The sequence below is a fragment of the Xenopus laevis genome, chromosome 6L, assembly GCF_017654675.1.
Source record: "Xenopus laevis strain J_2021 chromosome 6L, Xenopus_laevis_v10.1, whole genome shotgun sequence".
NCBI classification, from domain to species: domain Eukaryota; kingdom Metazoa; phylum Chordata; class Amphibia; order Anura; family Pipidae; genus Xenopus; species Xenopus laevis.
In genome coordinates, this window is record NC_054381.1 from 145,948,674 (window position 1) to 145,966,254 (window position 17,581).

The window sequence follows — 17,581 nt, forward strand, 5'->3', positions numbered from 1 at the left end:
CTAGTATCAGAAAGGGGGAGAGATTGAAAAGCGCTTCTGCCCAAGGGAAGCTTAAAGCATTCCCTGAGTAGATGAATATAGTAGCGCAAGTGTAGAGGGTGGGTATGGGTGGTCGGTGTACTGAACTAAACGGTAGAGCCCCGCCTCCCTGGGCTGGGAAGTGCGAATGTTTCGCCGAAAGGAAAACTAGTATAAGCGTATGGAGAAGGGCTAGTAGGGTGGCCTGAGTCAAGTAAGGTGGTAAAGGTCCTGTGGGGGGTTCAGGAGTGTAGAAGGATAAGCGAAAATGTGAGGGAACAGGCCAAGCAGAAAAAAAAAAAAAAAAAAAAAAAAAAAAAGGGGAAAGCATATAGACAAGAATGAGTAAAGTAAACATGTGAAAAGTCATAACCTGGATCAGCATACTAAATCCCGACCATAACCGCACCTGGAACAAACAGTAAATTTGGGGATGAGGGGAGGCCAAATAGTGCCCGTGAAGAGCAGTAGGTCACCGTCCCGCGTAGGGATTAGTCAGATGTGTTAGTGAGGGATATTGAGGCACCCCTACTAGCTATACATATAGCAAAGAGAGGGTAGTCCCAGGAACGGTATGGAGGGCAGTAAATAACAAATTGACAGGTTGGGAAATCCCCCTTTAAATTGTGGTTATGGGTCATGCAAGTATAGGTATCGACACTCTCTTAGGTACCTGGAAGCAAGGCATAGGCATACAGACTTACAGATATAAACACATGTGCACATCAAAAAACATATCCATTGTTGCAGTGGGGGTAGCAAAAGGAAAAAAAAAAAAAAAAAAAAAAAAAGGGGGGGGGAAGGGGCAAACAGGTGAGAATGGGTAAGGTAAACATGCAATAAATCATAACCTGGATCAGCATTACAAATCGTAACCACAACAGTACCCGGGACACACATTAAAGTTGGAAATAAAATGAGGCCTATGGTGAGGGAGATCCCCAACTTGGTGCTGAGAAAAGCCCTGCGAGGCGGGAGGAAGTATCAGGCCACTGTCTCGCAGTGATGCTATCCATATGAGCCAGTAAGGAATACCGAAGTACCCCCACTAGTTACATATAAACCAAATAGAGGGTAACCCCATTATCCGTATGGATGGCAATAATTAACAAACCCAGGAGGTTAGTGAACCCCCTTTTAGATTATGGCTAGGGGTCCTGCAGGTATATGTATCAATAGGCACTCATGTACCCGGGAGAAAGGAATACGCATACAAATGTACATATATAGACACATGTGCACATCAAAACACAGTCCCAGAATTTCAATGGGGGTATCAAGGGGAAAAAAAAAAAAAAAAAAAAAAAAAAAAAAAAAGGGCTTGAGTAGGCTGAAAGAAGGCGATGGTTTTGCATCTGAAAGGATTCGCCGAGCAGTGCAGAATAAAAATAAGCACAACAGAAATCAAAGAATCACATAAGTACAGTGGATCAGCACTTGAAATGGAGAAACTTCGTGGAACCAGGGCTAGCATGAGAGTCCCATAGAGCAGCATAAAGGGGGTGAGCAAACCCAAAATGGGGTAGAACCAAACAGAAACAGTTCGTGCGAAAACAGTGTATGTGATCCATGTATGGGGGTGTGTGACGCAGTAACCGGTAAACTGTAAACTGTGTTGCCCTGTCCCACGAGGCATAAAGTGACACGGAACGCCATTTAGTCACCACTTAGGGGCAGAGTTACCAAAAGCCTCAGGTGTAATGTACAAGAACATCTCGGTAGTAGAGGCTTGAGTAGGTTGGCCGGCCTGGTCAATACTTGAGGGGGGGCAAAAAAAAAAAAAAAAAAAAAAAAACCACTCTATCCCAGAACCCCCCACACACTCTGTGGCTCAGGGGCCCCGGGTAAAAGTTCATGAAAGTACAGTCTCATGGTGGGCCAAGCTATAGTGTCGAGCCATCAATGCCACAAGGGTTACCCGCGTAGGCCCATGGAGAGGAAGATCTTCCAAAATACGAATCGGTATCACAACCGGAATGGTTAAATTGGGACAGCAGTGCCCTGAGAGGGAGTGCGTCCCCCCGATAAACAAGGCCTCAACCGGGTATCAGTGCGTTAGATAAACTTGAGGTGGCTAACTTGGTAATGGGGCCGTATGCGGCACAAGGCCAGCTGCGTGGCCTGGAACAAGTAATAACAAAGTACCGTATGGTACAAAAAACTCACGTGTCCCGGATTTTAGCCCGATCCAAGGGTGGGTCGTCATCAGCATACACAAATCTGCTCCACTCTTGTAGGTCTAGGCCCGGTAGGCCTAGGTTTTTGAAGAAGAATGGTGCGTCGGAGGGTTCCTTGAGGGCGTAGTTTTCCCATTTTTGTTCGCAATAAGGGCGAACGGAAAGCCCCACTTATAGCTTATATTACTGGACTTCAGGAGTGAAGTGGCTTCCCGTAGTAGGCGCCTCTGGTACACCGTAGAATGAGCCAGGTCCTGGTAGAGTTCGATGGTGTCATCCCCCAGTTTCACCGTCTTGGCTTCTCGGGCCCTGCGCAGGATCCTCTCCTTCGTGGTGAAGTAATGGAGACAACATAATATGTCACGCGGTTTGCCTGCTCTGGCACTTGCGACCCGGTGGACTCTGTCCATGGGGATCTCCGTATCCGCCTCTTGTTCCAGGAGCTCGTTAAAAAGATCGGTGAGTAGTTGTCGTAGCTCCGTTTGGGGCACATCTTCGGAGACCCCCCGAATCCTTAGATTGTTGCGCCTGTTGCGATTTTCAGCATCCTCAAGCAGTCGTCGGAGGACGAAGAGGTGGCGTGCCTGCTTAGTGAGTTGAGCTGCGTTGCGTTGAACTGATATCGCAAGGCCTTCCTGCGCAGTTTCAAGCGTGCCGATTCTCACAGACAAGGCCGCCAGATCCTGTTTAATCTCCGCGGTTTCTATCTTCTGAGCCTCCTTTATATCATCCAGCAGACGGGTTAAATCAGTCTTCTGCGGCAGGGCTGTAATCAGGGCCAGTATGTCCGTCGGCAGCGGAGGAGATAGCATTGGCGGGGAGGAAGGTTGCGATCCTCTCGGGGAATCACCCGCGTGGTCTCCGTCGGCCATATTGGAGTCGCTATCGCGTGCTGGTGATGAGGAGGATTTGTTGAAGAATTTATCAATTTCTTTTTCTTTTCGGGTCATCGGGGGTCTCTGTGGTAGCCCCTGCGAAGAACCCTTTTGGGATTTCTTCATGGTTTCGGCTAGAATTCTGATAATCAGGCTGATTATGTGCCAGGGAAGCGGGAGCTCCAATTCTGTGCTGCCGTTCACTCCGCCATCCAAGCCACGCCCCCGAAAAACATATTTTTGTACAAATACTGTACACTGCTTAGACAAAAGTAGTTCCATAAACATTTTAAGATGCTTGTTAGTAGACAAATTGATAGTAAATGCTGAACATAACACAAGTACAATGCTTAAATCTTGCCTAATACCTAATTAATTTCTGATAAGCAGCTGCACCTTTTTAATTAGGTTCTTTCCCTTACCATCTAGAGAGTGCAATGTTGGAAATAATGTGGAGAGAATCATATAAAATACAGTACCAATTAGCAATCAATTACCTACACTCTTGGGAATAAACAGTCACAAAAGTAAAGTGTAGAAAAATGGTAGACTCAATAAAACAAATATAATATTTAGACATAGTAACGTTAATCAAAGTAATAAAAACATCCTAGTTAAAGGTCAGTTTGGAAATAATTCACTTTGTAAAATGAAATGCAATAAAAGTTTTGGATGTGGAAAGAAATACATTTATCATGTCTATTTTGGATTTCTTATTGCAGAAGAAACATAACTGAACATCTGTACAGCTATTTAAATATAATATATTAAGTTATAAGGTATATATACTCAATAAGGTGAAACAATACCTTAAATGATATATTATATATATCATTTAAGGCATTGTTTCACCTTATTGTTTGTGGTTTTTGAGTTATTCACCTCCTCTGATGCAGCACAAAATGGTGAGAAATGCGTCAGGAGGGAGTGGCTAACATGAGCTATGCAGACAGAGGGAAGACACTGTCATGTGGTATGATATGAGTTTATTTTTCATTATTATATAATTTATTGTTGTGGTGTTTGTTCATTAGAAAAAGCTTGAAGTGAGTAACCGTGCATATCTATTTGATTATTCAGCAGTTCTCGAGTTCTAGGATCCAAATAATAGCAACCATGCATTGATTTAAATTAAAGAAAAATGAATAGGAGGGGGCCTGAATAGAAAGACGAGTAAATAAATGTAGCAATAACAAAATATTTGTAGCCTTTTAGTACATTTGTTGTTTAAATGGGGTCAGTGATCCCCATTTGAAAGCTGGAAAGAGTCAGAAGAAGAAGGCAATTAATTGGCCATTCTTTAACAAACTAAAATTGAACTTGAAGGTAAACCACCCCTTTAATAAACGTGATCTCTTTATATTTAAGTTTTTGGTAACACCTTATGTCATTGTCTTAAGCAAGCAAAGATGAAATTCACGCAAGTAAAGTAATCTGAATTTATATTGAGGGTAATTTATATATATATATATATATATATATATATATATATATATATATATATATATATATGTATACCAATAGTTTCCAAACCAGCACTCCCTTTAGTGAAAAAAATGTAATTTTTATTATTACATAGTATCTACTTCCAACGTTTCGGTCCCCATTGGGACCTTTTTCAAGGATGATACACAGTGTTATAAAACAAAATACCCTTGTGCCTCACAATTAAGATTTTGTTTTATAACACTGTGTATCATCCTTGAAAATGGGGACCGAAACGTTGGAAGTAGATACTATGTAATAATAAAAATGTAATTTTTTTCACTAAAGGGAGTGCTGGTTTGGAAACTATTGGTGTATGCAAAAATTACCATGGGCCCCTCTCTCTTTTATATTGCCTTGGAGTGCAGATCACAACCCCTGCTACAATTACGATCCTGCAAAAACTGATGCAGTAGTTGCTCATATTGATGTCCTTCATTTAAAACACTTGCTCCTACAGATGATCCCTAGCTAGTCTGCTAGGCAAACACCATTGTGCCTGCCTAGACAGATTTGATGAATCTCTGGTATGTCTGATAACAAAGGGGTTTACACTGTGGTCTGTATCAATAGGAGCAGCAGACTTGGGCCTAAAGAATCACATGCAGATATGATTGGAATGCTGATTGCTAGAACTGATGCATTTCCTTATAATTTTGAGTACAATTTCATCCAAATCCAATTCATCAAAACATGCAAATGTAATTGCATGTGTATTAACGTATTGAAAGCAATTCCACCTGGCATGAATACATGTGTAAAAACAATGATGCTGGAATTGGGGGAGGAAAAGCTAAACTCTGGGTAAAAAAACATGCATCTAAAATTGAACTTTGCAAGCTGCATGTTTGTAAATGAGCCCACTAACTGCAGCTGTGGTTTCATCTTCCATTGCCCCACTATGTGGAGAAGTCAATAAGGAATTACCTTAAGCCTGTTTAACAAGGTTTTTCAATCTAGTTCTATTCTTTCTGTAGCAAGAAGATGTCAGTTCTGGTACACAATGGGTTATGATTGGACCAACAATGCCGACATTTGGTTTATTGAACATATTTAGATTTTATATATCTGCTTATGAAATGTTCATCCATTCCAAATGCCATCTAATGCTAAGATAAGTGATCCTTATGATTCCTCTTCTTTATTTCAATTCCGTGCATTTCAGTAATAATGAAATAAAACTGAATTACGCGTGAAAATGCTATTCTACGTACAATATGAATTTTTTAGTAAAACAGTTGTGACATGATATATTATTATCTAAAATAAGATGTAATATACTAAAGTTAAATGCATACCTTATAAATGCTAAGGAAATAACATAGTCAGTATTCACTGTAATAGTCCAGTCACAGTCTCTGCTGTGAGGATATGGGTGAGGGAAATTTGGTGAAAGAATAAATCCAGCAGACCCAGTCAGGTTACCTCCACATGGTGCTGAAAATGGAAAACATATTTTTTTAACAAACACAACAGCAACTATCCTATGGTAGTCAACAGTCATCAATGCATTGTCAATCATATACTTAAATATGAATGATGCCTACTAAAACCTTAATTTCGTTACTGGCTCTTTAAATAGCAATTAACCCTTGGCAATCCAGGGGCCCTGTGTCCCTTTTGCCTTTAAAAAGCACTGGGAACTGAGATTTACAGCGCAATGCCTCTACCTAGGGAACACTGAGGAGCAAACTTCAGGGGATTTCCCCTTGGAAAAAAACACACAGTTTGCAAATGAGAAAGATATAAACGTTATATAAAACAGTAGTGAAATAACATGGACAATCTAATACACAATGCACTCCTGCATTGGGGACAAATGAGACCTACCTATCGCACTATTAGGTACCTGACTGTTTCTCCAATACAGTCCTTTTTATTATCAAAGTCCCAATCCTCAGGAAGGGGTTAATGATCACACAGTTTAGTTCAATTGAAATGTCCCTTCCCAAGAGCTCTTATAACCCAGGTAGCGCTACCTTTCCCAAAATTACCTCTCCCTTTGGAGCTTGGCAGCCACTCCCATGTAGCAGGTAAATGTACAAGACCAGTCCTCAAACCAGGGCCCCACATTTTTATCCTTGTCAGTATCCTCCCTTGGGTAGCTCACTCACTAGGGTGCTCTTAGAGGCAGTCACGCTGGAGATTACAGGCAGCTTTGCAGCAGGATCAATGTCACCAGTGGCACCTTTCACCTCCTGAGTCTCTAGCAGATTGGCAGGGAACAAGATGTCTCTCTGTATGTCTAGAGATGCAGCAGCTTCTCTACACTCTTGGACAGTCTCCCAAAAACTGTTTTTGGCTGGATGATGTAGAATAGAACCCATGTTAAGCTCTGTTGGAGACCCTGTACATTTGGCTCCAAAGTTAGTCACACCCTCTCTCCCAAGGATTAGGGATGTCGCGGACTGTTCGCCCGCGAACTAATTCGCGCGAACATCGACCGTTCGCGTCCGCCGAATGTTCGCGAACGTCGCGCAACGTTCGCCAATTTGGGTTCGCCTTAGCTGGCGCTTATTTTTGCCCTCTCACCCCAGAGCAGCAGATACATGGCAGCCAATCAGGAAGCTCTCCCTCCTGGACCACCCCCACACCCCCTGGACCACTCCCCTTCCATATATAAACTGAAGCCCTGCAGCGTTTTTTCATTCTGCCTGTGTGTGCTTGGAAGAGCTAGTGTAGGGAGAGAGCTGTTTAGTGATTTGAGGGACAGTTGATAGTAACTTTGCTGGCTAGTAATCTACTTGATACTGCTCTGTATTGTAGGGACAGAACTCTGCAGGGATTTGAGGGACAGTGAGTTTAGGTTAGTTAGCTTTGCTGACTAGTAATCTACCTTCTACTGCAGTGCTCTGTATGTAGCTGCTGTGGGCACTGCTTCTGATCTCATCTGCTGACTGCTGTAATAACCCAATAGTCCTTGTAAGGACTGCTTTTATTTTCTTTTTTGTTTTTTTACTTTGCTACTATAAGAGCCCAGTGCTATTAGTCTAGCTGTGTTGGGGAGTGGGACTGGTGTGCTGCTCCTCCTAGTAGTTCACCACTACCAGCACCAACCAGAGTCAAAATTGTTACAAAGTATCTTATTTGCACCTGTTAGCTGTTCTGAGCTCTCTGCCAAAAGCTAATTAAGTTAGAAACTGTTTTTTTTCTGGCTGTTCAGTTCAGAGAAAAGAGGGACTGGTGTGCTGCTCCTCCTAGTAGTTCACCACTACCAGCACCAACCAGAGTCAAAATTGTTACAAAGTATCTTATTTGCACCTGTTAGCTGTTCTGAGCTCTCTGCCAAAAGCTAATTAAGTTAGAAACTGTTTTTTTTCTGGCTGTTCAGTTCAGAGAAAAGAGGGACTTTCCAGTACAAAAGAGGGACAGGGGGTTGAGTGGTCAAAAGAGGGACAGTTGGGAGGTATGCAAGTGCCACCTAGCTGTGTGAGCTTTTTCACATTCTGTCTAAATAACAATAATAATTCCGTGTCTGTAAACATCACCTGAGTGATGTTTTTACAGCAGCAATAATATATTCCGTACCCACTACTGTATACGTTGCCCTTGCAGGCATTGTTTGCCCAGTCTTTAACCAAGTGCCACCTAGCTGTGTGAGCTTTTTCACATTCCGTGTCCAGAAACATCACCTGAGTGACGTAGTGTGATTTCTGCCCTTTACAGCACAAAACGCAGCGCTGTGTCAACAATGTATTTTTCAGATACATTTTTGCCCTTGATCCCCCTCTGGCATGCCACTGTCCAAGTCGTTGCACCCTTTAAACAACTTTAAAATCATTTTTCTGGCCAGAAATGTCTTTTCTAGCTTTTAAAATTCGCCTTCCCATTGAAGTCTATGGGGTTCGCGACGTTCGCGAACCGTTCACATTTTTGACGCAAGTTCGCGAATATGTTCGCGAACATTTTTTCCGCCGTTCGCTACATCCCTACCAAGGATGCACTGGAGTGCCCAGTCAATCGGATGGCTCTCCAGCCTGTAACTGGGCTGGATGATATAACCGACAGAAAAACAGGGGAAGGATCATTTTCCAGACAATGGTATTGTTTCTGATCTCCAAGTTGTATCATAACAACATTCTCATAATATTCTCTATCTAGCACTACAATTGAAACCCCCCTCCCTTTATCAGATTTACGTATTACCATTTTTTCATTATCCTTAAGGGATTTCAGTGCCTCATATTCCATTTTAGTTAAATTATTATGTTGTTTTCTTTCAACTTCCTCCTTGTTTTTAGTTTTATTAGATAGATCAAATCATCACATACCAATGTATAGAAACGATCCAAAAAGGGACCATTGTGTTTTAAAAAAATGCTTTTAAATTACACTATTAACATGGTAATATAGAATTGAGTGCATATCCCTTTAAGGATAATTGAGTGAAATTGTCAATAATTGTGGATAGCTATAAAGTTGCGTGTTGTGAAAAACATGTCATACTCTAAACGCATCAGTTATTGAGGCTGGGTCGATGCTAACATGATATTTATATTTGTCAATAAATAAAGAAACTTTTATTCATCGCAAACCAGCGTGTCCTAGAAGTCCGTATCTGTGATGTACTATAGAACCCAGTTTGCATTTTATATTGAGTCAAGAATAATTGTACAATTATGTTAATGAAGTGATGTTTCTCTGTCCAGTATTTCCAATCTGTCACTCAATATACAAATATAATTTGTTAAGATTAAGCCTTAGTTCTTTTAAATTTTTAAGTATTTGGGCCTCTTTATTTGTACCACAGGTTTAATATAGCATATGCCATTATCTGAGCAAATTTTTCCCGGTTCAGATATACTTTCAATTAATAGAGATAATAGAAATTAACTTCACTTGCAAGCCACAGGATGTCAACAGCCCTTTGACAGTTTTAAGCACCTCTAGGCAGGAAACTCAGCAGCAAGTGTCAGAAAGTACATACAATCCCCATTGGGTCTTGGACATTGTTAGATGACATTTCCTTGGTTGTAATTTCTCCTCGGAGTGATATCACAGTTTAAGGTCAACTGCAAATGGCATCACTCAAAGTTCATTTATATCTTGTTCTCTTTCTTTTAGTCCTCTCCTCTCATGAATAGCTACAGTATTAACACACATTTAGAATAAAAGTACACTGTTGTAATTCTATGGGGCAAATTCACTGAAGGGCGAATTTTCACCAGCGACCACTTTGCCACACTCCACTCCACCAGATGCTAACTAATTCACTAAAATGTGAAGTTTCTTATCAACAGCCGAATGCTAGCAAGCATTTTACAGCAAATTTTCATTCATTTCTGCCTAGCAAAATGTAGCTAGCACTCTTATGCTTACGTTAATTTGAATAGGGAGAGTACCTAAAAGTCATATGGACATCTTTATTAGTAATGTTGGTGCAAATGCTTGAAGTGGCTACTTTTTCAAACACATGTCCAATGAGCCATAATAAGTTGCCAGCGTTTTTTATAAATGTAATGCATTTCCGGCATACGGGATATGATGTAACTGACATAAGATTGAGGAAGATGTAGCTTTGTTTTATCAGTTCGCCTGTTCTGAGGTGGAGAAGTAAACTCTGGCGATAGAGGTAACGTTCAGTATAATTTCCGACTTAGTGAATTTGCGGAGTAAGGATCGTTTGCCAGATCAAAAAGTTGCCACTTGAAACTGCCACTTCATCCTTTAGTGAATCTGCACCTACATGTCTGCATGAAAGCAATTTGCAATATTACAAGTCAAAAAAACACACGTTCTTCTATATCACAGCCTGGCAGCTTAATGATCATTTACCCAATAAAATAGGAAACAAGAAACCAAACAATGTTATCTATTAAAAATTTGACTTCGACCATTCACATTCTAAAGATTGCTGTTTTAGCCTATGGGGGATCTCCTAGAACCTATTTGGAGTCAATTGGTGGGCTTTTCAAAATCAAAGGTTTTTTTTTAGGAAAAGCTTTGAATCTAATTCGATTGAATGTACTTTTCCTTTGGTTCGTATGATTCTAATTCGGCCGAATACATACCTATTAGATCGAAAAAGGACCTATTCGACCAAATAATTTTGTTTGGTCTTTTTTAATTCAAATTTCAACGTTTTTTTCAATTAGTAATTCCACCCTTGATAAATATACCTCAAGACTAATGCCACGAAAGTAATACATTCTATGTTTGTTTGAAAAACATATGCTTTGTCCACCTACAACTGTGAATAGCTTGAAGTAAGGGTTGGAGGGGTCACAAAAAATTGTTTGCTAGGTGTTTTTTAAAGGGATGTTGTATTAGAGAATATTAAACTTCTTTATTACATTTTATTCTGTTTTCAGCCAAGCTGTAAAACCTGATGGTATTGTATACTGAATGGGATCATAATCCCACTTTATCAATTAAAGACCACTACTCCTTTTCTTAGGGTAAGGTCACACTGGGTCATTCAGGGAGATTTAGTCGCCCATAAAATACAAGCATGCACAGTGTCTCACTTAAAACATTTTTTGGTGCAATTTAACCATTATACAAATCACATTAGTGGAGCCGTACAAGGCATTTTAACACAACACACCACAATGCATTGTCTCCCCCCAGTCTGCCTACCTTATGTTAAAGCCACTCCCTCCTGACGCGTTTTGCACTAATGGGCGCGTCATCAGAGGAGGTGATGCCACACAAGGAAACTTCAGGCGACTTCGGAAAATGAAGCGCCGTGTGTGCCACGCTGCAGTCGATTTCTCATTCTTGCAGGCGGAATACAGGGGGAAGCAGTTCGGGGAGATTAGTCGCTCCAAAGAAGAGGCGATAAGTTGCTGGGTGACTAAATCTTCCCGAATTGTCCAGTGTGACCTTACCCTTAGGTAAACCCTTACTAGATGAAAGTATCCAAGCGGAATTTATTTATATAGCATCACAAATGTACACATCGCTTTACAAAGTGTAAACGCAAACATGGGGTGCATTTATTATAAATGCATTGCACATGGCATTGTAGCCCCTTACTCATCAAGGTCACTATTTATGAAGAATGATGTTCCTGCCCTGTAAACCTTACAATCTATTAGGCTAAGGCTAGGTTTTTTTAAATGCAAACATGATGGTTTTATAGCCAAAATCTATCCCATGTGTGAAGTGACGTGTGAATAGCATTCCCATCACTACACACAGGTGCAGGTTAGATTGGTGAAGATAATGCAGTGTGTGCCTTAGGTGATATGTTCTCCAGATTAGAAAGTTTGTAAAAAGTATTTTTACAGTTAAATGTTCAGGACAGAGAACAGTCCTAGATCCTCTGCATTTTAAGAGGACATTTGGGAAGAAAAGAAAATCTAGGAATGGCATCATCCCTTAGAGATATATGATACAAATTGTTAGAATAATGATGATGATTGTATTCTTATTTTGAGTTTAGATTTATTGTAAAATATGAACATAAATAGCCAAATAAATAATGACCAATAACAGATGCATTCTAGGAAAGACATTCAGATTATACCTATACAAGATGGAGGACTGGGCTGCCAAAAGAATCGATTTTCCACTTGTATGCAAGTTATTCTTTCTTCTCCTTGTAACTCATAACCTGTGTCACATTGAAAAATAACTGTGTCCCCAGGCTCTCGACCGTCCCCATTTCTGGTTCCATTCATGGGGACTCCAGGGTCTCTACATGCTGTGGCAACCGAACCTAAGAATAAAATAATATTTCATTGACAAAAAGTAAAGGAAATATATACCCCCAAAATGAATAGTTAACCAACATTTTACATCATATTAAGTGGCATATAAATTAACCTTACCAAACTGGAATGTACAGTATATATATTTATATATCAGCAATTATTGCCCTTTTGCATCTCTTACCTTGAGCCTCCAGTAATTGGTTCATGTGACCTAACTGTGGTTGATTTGTGTGCATTTTGAATCATACAACCCCAGAGGGTGGCTGTTTTCTATTTAGGATTACCTAATGGCACACTAGAAAGTATATTTTTATGTATATGGTTTATTTAGAGGAAGCAGGGCTTTACATATTGGTTTTTTTTATGCAATATATTTCTACCTCAACCTACATTGTTTGTGGGTATAGTTTCCCCTAATGTTCCTCTTCAACTCATTTGCAACACTTATATGTTCTTGTTATTTGGGGCATGTATAGTGGTTAGCCTGCCCAAAGCAGCATCTAAGCACACTGACATTTTGCGAAAGATTTGCAGACATGCAGTGCAACCTTTCTACAGAAGAATTTTATACTACTTTGATATTACTTACCATCATTTGAATACTTTTTATGTTACATGCCCAGTAGCACAAACTAATAATATATTGTATTAAAAAGTGTTATATCAAGACCAAAAGTTCAATCTTAAATGAAAAAATAAATACAATGGAAAAACATGTTATTCTAATTAAAAGAATGTGACGTCTTGCTTTGCACAATGTAGTTAGCAAAAATAGAAACCTAAAATGCCAATTGAACGTTTATAAACAAAAATAAAGTAAAAGACCAAGGACAGACCCTGAAGGAGGTACACTAAGGGGTAATTTACTAAAATATGAATGTATTTTTTATTAAAGAAAGCTCGACCAAACTCCCATCCATGATTTTACCTTATTTATCAATAAATAACTCAAAAAAGTCAGGTCAGGAAAAAACTTGATAAAACCAGTGAAAACTCAAACCATACAAATTGTTTTACTTTACTCCCAAATCTCTAGATTTTTTATCTATCACCAGAGAACCCCAAATCTTTTGGATTATCTGGCTAAACCCAGTGCAGACCACAATATCTTCAAATTGACATAGGGACATCTGCCTTGATTTATACATGAAAATCGCAAGGTTTGAGTTGCCGGGTTTTCTCCAAAAACTATCCAACCACTCATGTCAAACCAGTAAGCTTATACTTTTCAGGCTAAGATTAATATCTATTAGCACTTTGCCTTCTGCATTATACTAGAGATCAAAGGAAAATGAAATAAAGTACTTGGCAATCACAGGGATTTTCTCTGTTTTTAATGCTGTGAGATGAATACTATCAGAGGTTGGACCTTTATTTAGTTTCAAATGTTCCAGACTTTCTTGAATATCCATCCAACAGTGCCTCAATTATTGAAATGCGGTCAATTAAAAAGAAGTCTTCATTAATGGTTTTCAATTGTTTACATCAGAATCAGATAGACACATACATTTACAATTTATGCTTTTTCCTGCTCTTATTAGCAAATCTGCCACCCTGTGATTTCAAGGGACTTGTTTAATTTTTTTTAAATAAATATATTTTGCTTTTCACTGAAATGTCTTTTTGCCGACTGCTTATTTGCATGCTTTTTAGACCTCTGGCTAACCTGAATACCTTAAATTTGCTAGCCAACCTATAAGCTTTCTTTCAAACTGGAATGGTATAACTGGGTGTATAACTGGGTATAACTCTAAAAAGATATTTCCCCCAGTTAACAGGTTATAGAGATGTCTTTATATTGGCAAAGTTTGCCAATGTTGTGTAGGTCATGAGAATTGAGAACTTTTTTTTAAATAATCCCAGTGAGCAATAAGGAAATATTCTCTAAAGACTGAGTCAATTAGTATCCAAATTAATACATATAATTGTTTCATTTGTCAACAGACAAAGAAGTGACCTTATAAAACATGCTTTACAATGTCCCAGAGGAAAATGTAATTCATAGCTCAATGTAAAATGAAAAGACAGAAACTCAGAAATAATAAACATTTTCCTTTTTCCTTTCAGAAGGATTTTGCAGGAATAGAATGAAATTGGTATTTTAAATTATTACAGATGTCCACTGTACTTACAAATATGAACAGAGGAAATGGTATAGAAATGTCAGTTCTTCTTTTTGAATGGAAAATCAGACTTCATCCCTACTGCTCTATTCCTTTCATTTGGCTAAATTAGAAAATGTAGTTTTAACCAGTAAAACATGTGCATGCCTAATCTCCCACCATACAATATAGAATTAAATCCAATGATTGGCCAGTCATGTCCATGCCCTAATAGCAAAGAATGGTAATGTATTATTCATGAGGAGATGCACAACTGGGAGCAACAAAGGAGTTACACAGGAAGTAATTTGGGGCAGTGCATTTTGCATATTATGTAGCAGCACAATGTGCACTAATTATTGAAATAATACTAGAACTTTGGTAAGCTACAGTATACTAAAATTACTAAAATTATTCCAAGGCTTCTTCTCCTTCTAACAAATGGAGCTAAAATGATTTTCCACAAAATGTGAAACATTGTCAGACTCATTGAAAATTATGGGAATGCAATTTTAAATTAAAAAAAAGCACACAGTCATGATTTGTGAGTCTTTTTAAAACATTTTAATTCAATTTGTGATAAACCTGCCCTCCAAGTTGCCTGGGTGTAGTCACCCATGACAATCAATTAGGTATTTATCTTCCATAATCGAAATGAGGACATCTTGACAATGATATCATCATATTTAAATGAACAATATAATAATGTTTGCAGCCTGCAATAATTCACCATCATTTCCAAAGTTTAAAGCAATGTATATTTTTTTTAAATACTCAGATATTTTGTTGTGCATGTCTTAGCTCCAGGATTATTATTATTATTATTATGTTGCTGCCAATACATTCATACATCCTAGATATGTATGAACACCATACAGGCAGCCAATGGACATGTGTGCAAGGCAGATACATTATAAATTAATATAAATAATACAAATTCATTTTAAAAGAAATTCATCCAAGATGACTGAATTTGCCAGCTTCATTTGGAGCATATTTTTATGATTTGATCATGCCTGCCTTCTCTGAATAGACTTTCCAAGTAGAAGCAATACATCTAGAAAATAAGAGAAAAAGAACACTTCCTCTACTTGGCAGGTGTGCTTAAATTGTCTTAAAATGTATTCAAAATTGAACACACATGCAAAAAGTTCCATAATAAACCCAGAATTAAGTAATTCCTATTATCTCATGATTGTCATATTTGCAAACAGAACTGATGGATGCTCAGTGGAGGCTGCTGAAGCCATCAAAAAATTAACATGATTAATGTGACATAACATACTATTTATATCTAGCCAGTTCATGTAAAATAATTATCTTTTAAAGGGCATTTTTACTTTAAGTTACATTTTCCACTTCCTCTGATACAGCTAGAAAGAGAAAGCTGTACAAGGTCCATTTTAAACTCATATGTATGCCCATACAGGTATGGGAACAGTTATCCACAATGCCCTAGTCCGGGTGTTTTATGGATAATGGATCTTTCCATAATTTATATCCTCATACATTATGGGGGTTATTTATCAGAGGTCATATTTTAGAGCTATGTGAGCTTTTTTAGACCTCACATTATCTTGAATGAACTCACAATTCAAATAGTTTCTAATTTAAGAACAAACTGGAATGTAAAAAACTCAAATCAGTGAATTTGGGTTTACCAACCCGAGAACTCAAATTGATCGAGTTTTCGGCAGGAAAAAAAAATCGAATCGCTCGAATTGATTGAGTTTTGATTGAGAAAAAAAAACACTAACATCATGAAGGCTATTAACATCTTCAAATGGTCCAAGGGACCTCTGCCATTGACTCCTACATGACCTCAACAGGTTTTAGAGGGTGTATTTTCAGATTCAAGCGATTCCTAGGGTCAGGGTATAATAAATCTTAAGACATTTCAGTTATTATTTTTTAAACTGAAAAATCTATTTTTGACTCAAAAATACTCTCAAAAACTTGAATTGTTTGTGGAAAACCCAACTTGATCTTTAATGCATTTACCCCTAAGTCTACTAGAAAATTATGTAAACATTAAGGGGCATATTTATCAAGGGTCGAATTTCAAATTGAAAAAACGTCAAAATTCAAATCAAAAAGACCAACCAAAATTAAATCAAAGTTTTTTTGATTTAATAGCTCCATATTCATCTGAATCGTACAAATCAAAGGAATTCAATTCAAAGTTTTTCCCAAAAAAACCTTCTATTTCTCAAAGTCCACCAATTGTCTCCAAATAGGTTCTAGGAGGTCCCCCGTAGGCTTATACTGTACAGCAATTCAGCAGGTTTTAGATTGTGAAAGGTCAAAGTCGAATTTTATCAGTACATGATCAATTTTGATATTCAAATTTTCAATTTTTTTTCTTTCAAATTTGAATAGAATTTGGACTAGTCGAAGTACATAAAAAATAGCTTGAAATTCTAATTTTTTTCATTTGAAAATTCACCTTGACTTTTGATAAATCTGCCCCTAAATAAACCAAATAGGCTGGTTTTGATTCCAGTAAAGATTATTGAATTTTGGTTTGGATCAAGTACAAGTTACTGTTTTATTATAACAGAGAAAAGGGAAATCATTTTTTAAATTTTTTGGATAAAATGGAGTCTATGGGAGATGACCTTTCCGTAACTCTGAGCTTTCTGGATCACGAGTTTCTGCTTAACCAGTTCAATATCTGTACTAGGTAAAGCTAAACATGAAGAAAGGGCACAGGATACACAGCAGCAGCAGATAAGCTCTATAGCATGCAATGGGATTCTTCAGAAATGATCTATTTAATGTGTGTCTTGAGCTTCAATGGCTGCCCCCATGGCTACAAATCAGCTTGTTTATCTAAACTATAGTTGATTATCTGAAGCAAACACATCCGTTTTGCTGTTTATTGTTAAAATTGGGTCTATTATAAATATTCATTAGCTATTTCTTCAATTGTGTAGACAGATGAAAAAATAATTTGTTTTCAATTTCTGCTTTTTCCCTGCACTAAAAACTAACTCAACTCTGATATCAAGGGTTCTTGCTTAATTTTTTTTTTACAATCTATATTCTTATATAAATAGATATTCATTACTCCATGTTGTAATTCCCTTTTCCATGTCTATTTTAGCCTGTCTGATAATTTTGTTTGCATGCTTTATTGACATCCTTGTACTTGATCAAATATATTTATTAAGCAACATTTTAAAGACATTCTATTTTTCTACTCTATCTGACCCAATGAAAAGCATTTCCCAGTTAATATGTTTCAGAGATGCTCTTATCCTGGC

At 38.1% G+C, this 17,581-nt stretch overlaps 1 protein-coding gene across 1 annotated transcript in view; it reads right to left on the reverse strand.

Moving 5' to 3' along the window:
- The window catches only part of LOC108718600 (CUB and sushi domain-containing protein 3), a 696,593-nt gene that overhangs the window by 239,079 nt on the left and 439,933 nt on the right, over window positions 1–17,581 (reverse strand). The window contains exons 28-29 of the mRNA XM_041566615.1: window positions 12,027–12,218; window positions 5,854–5,992 (exon numbers count right to left, since the gene is read on the reverse strand). Coding sequence (XP_041422549.1) covers window positions 5,854–5,992; window positions 12,027–12,218 — 331 coding nt within the window. The remainder of the gene's footprint in view (window positions 1–5,853; window positions 5,993–12,026; window positions 12,219–17,581) is intronic.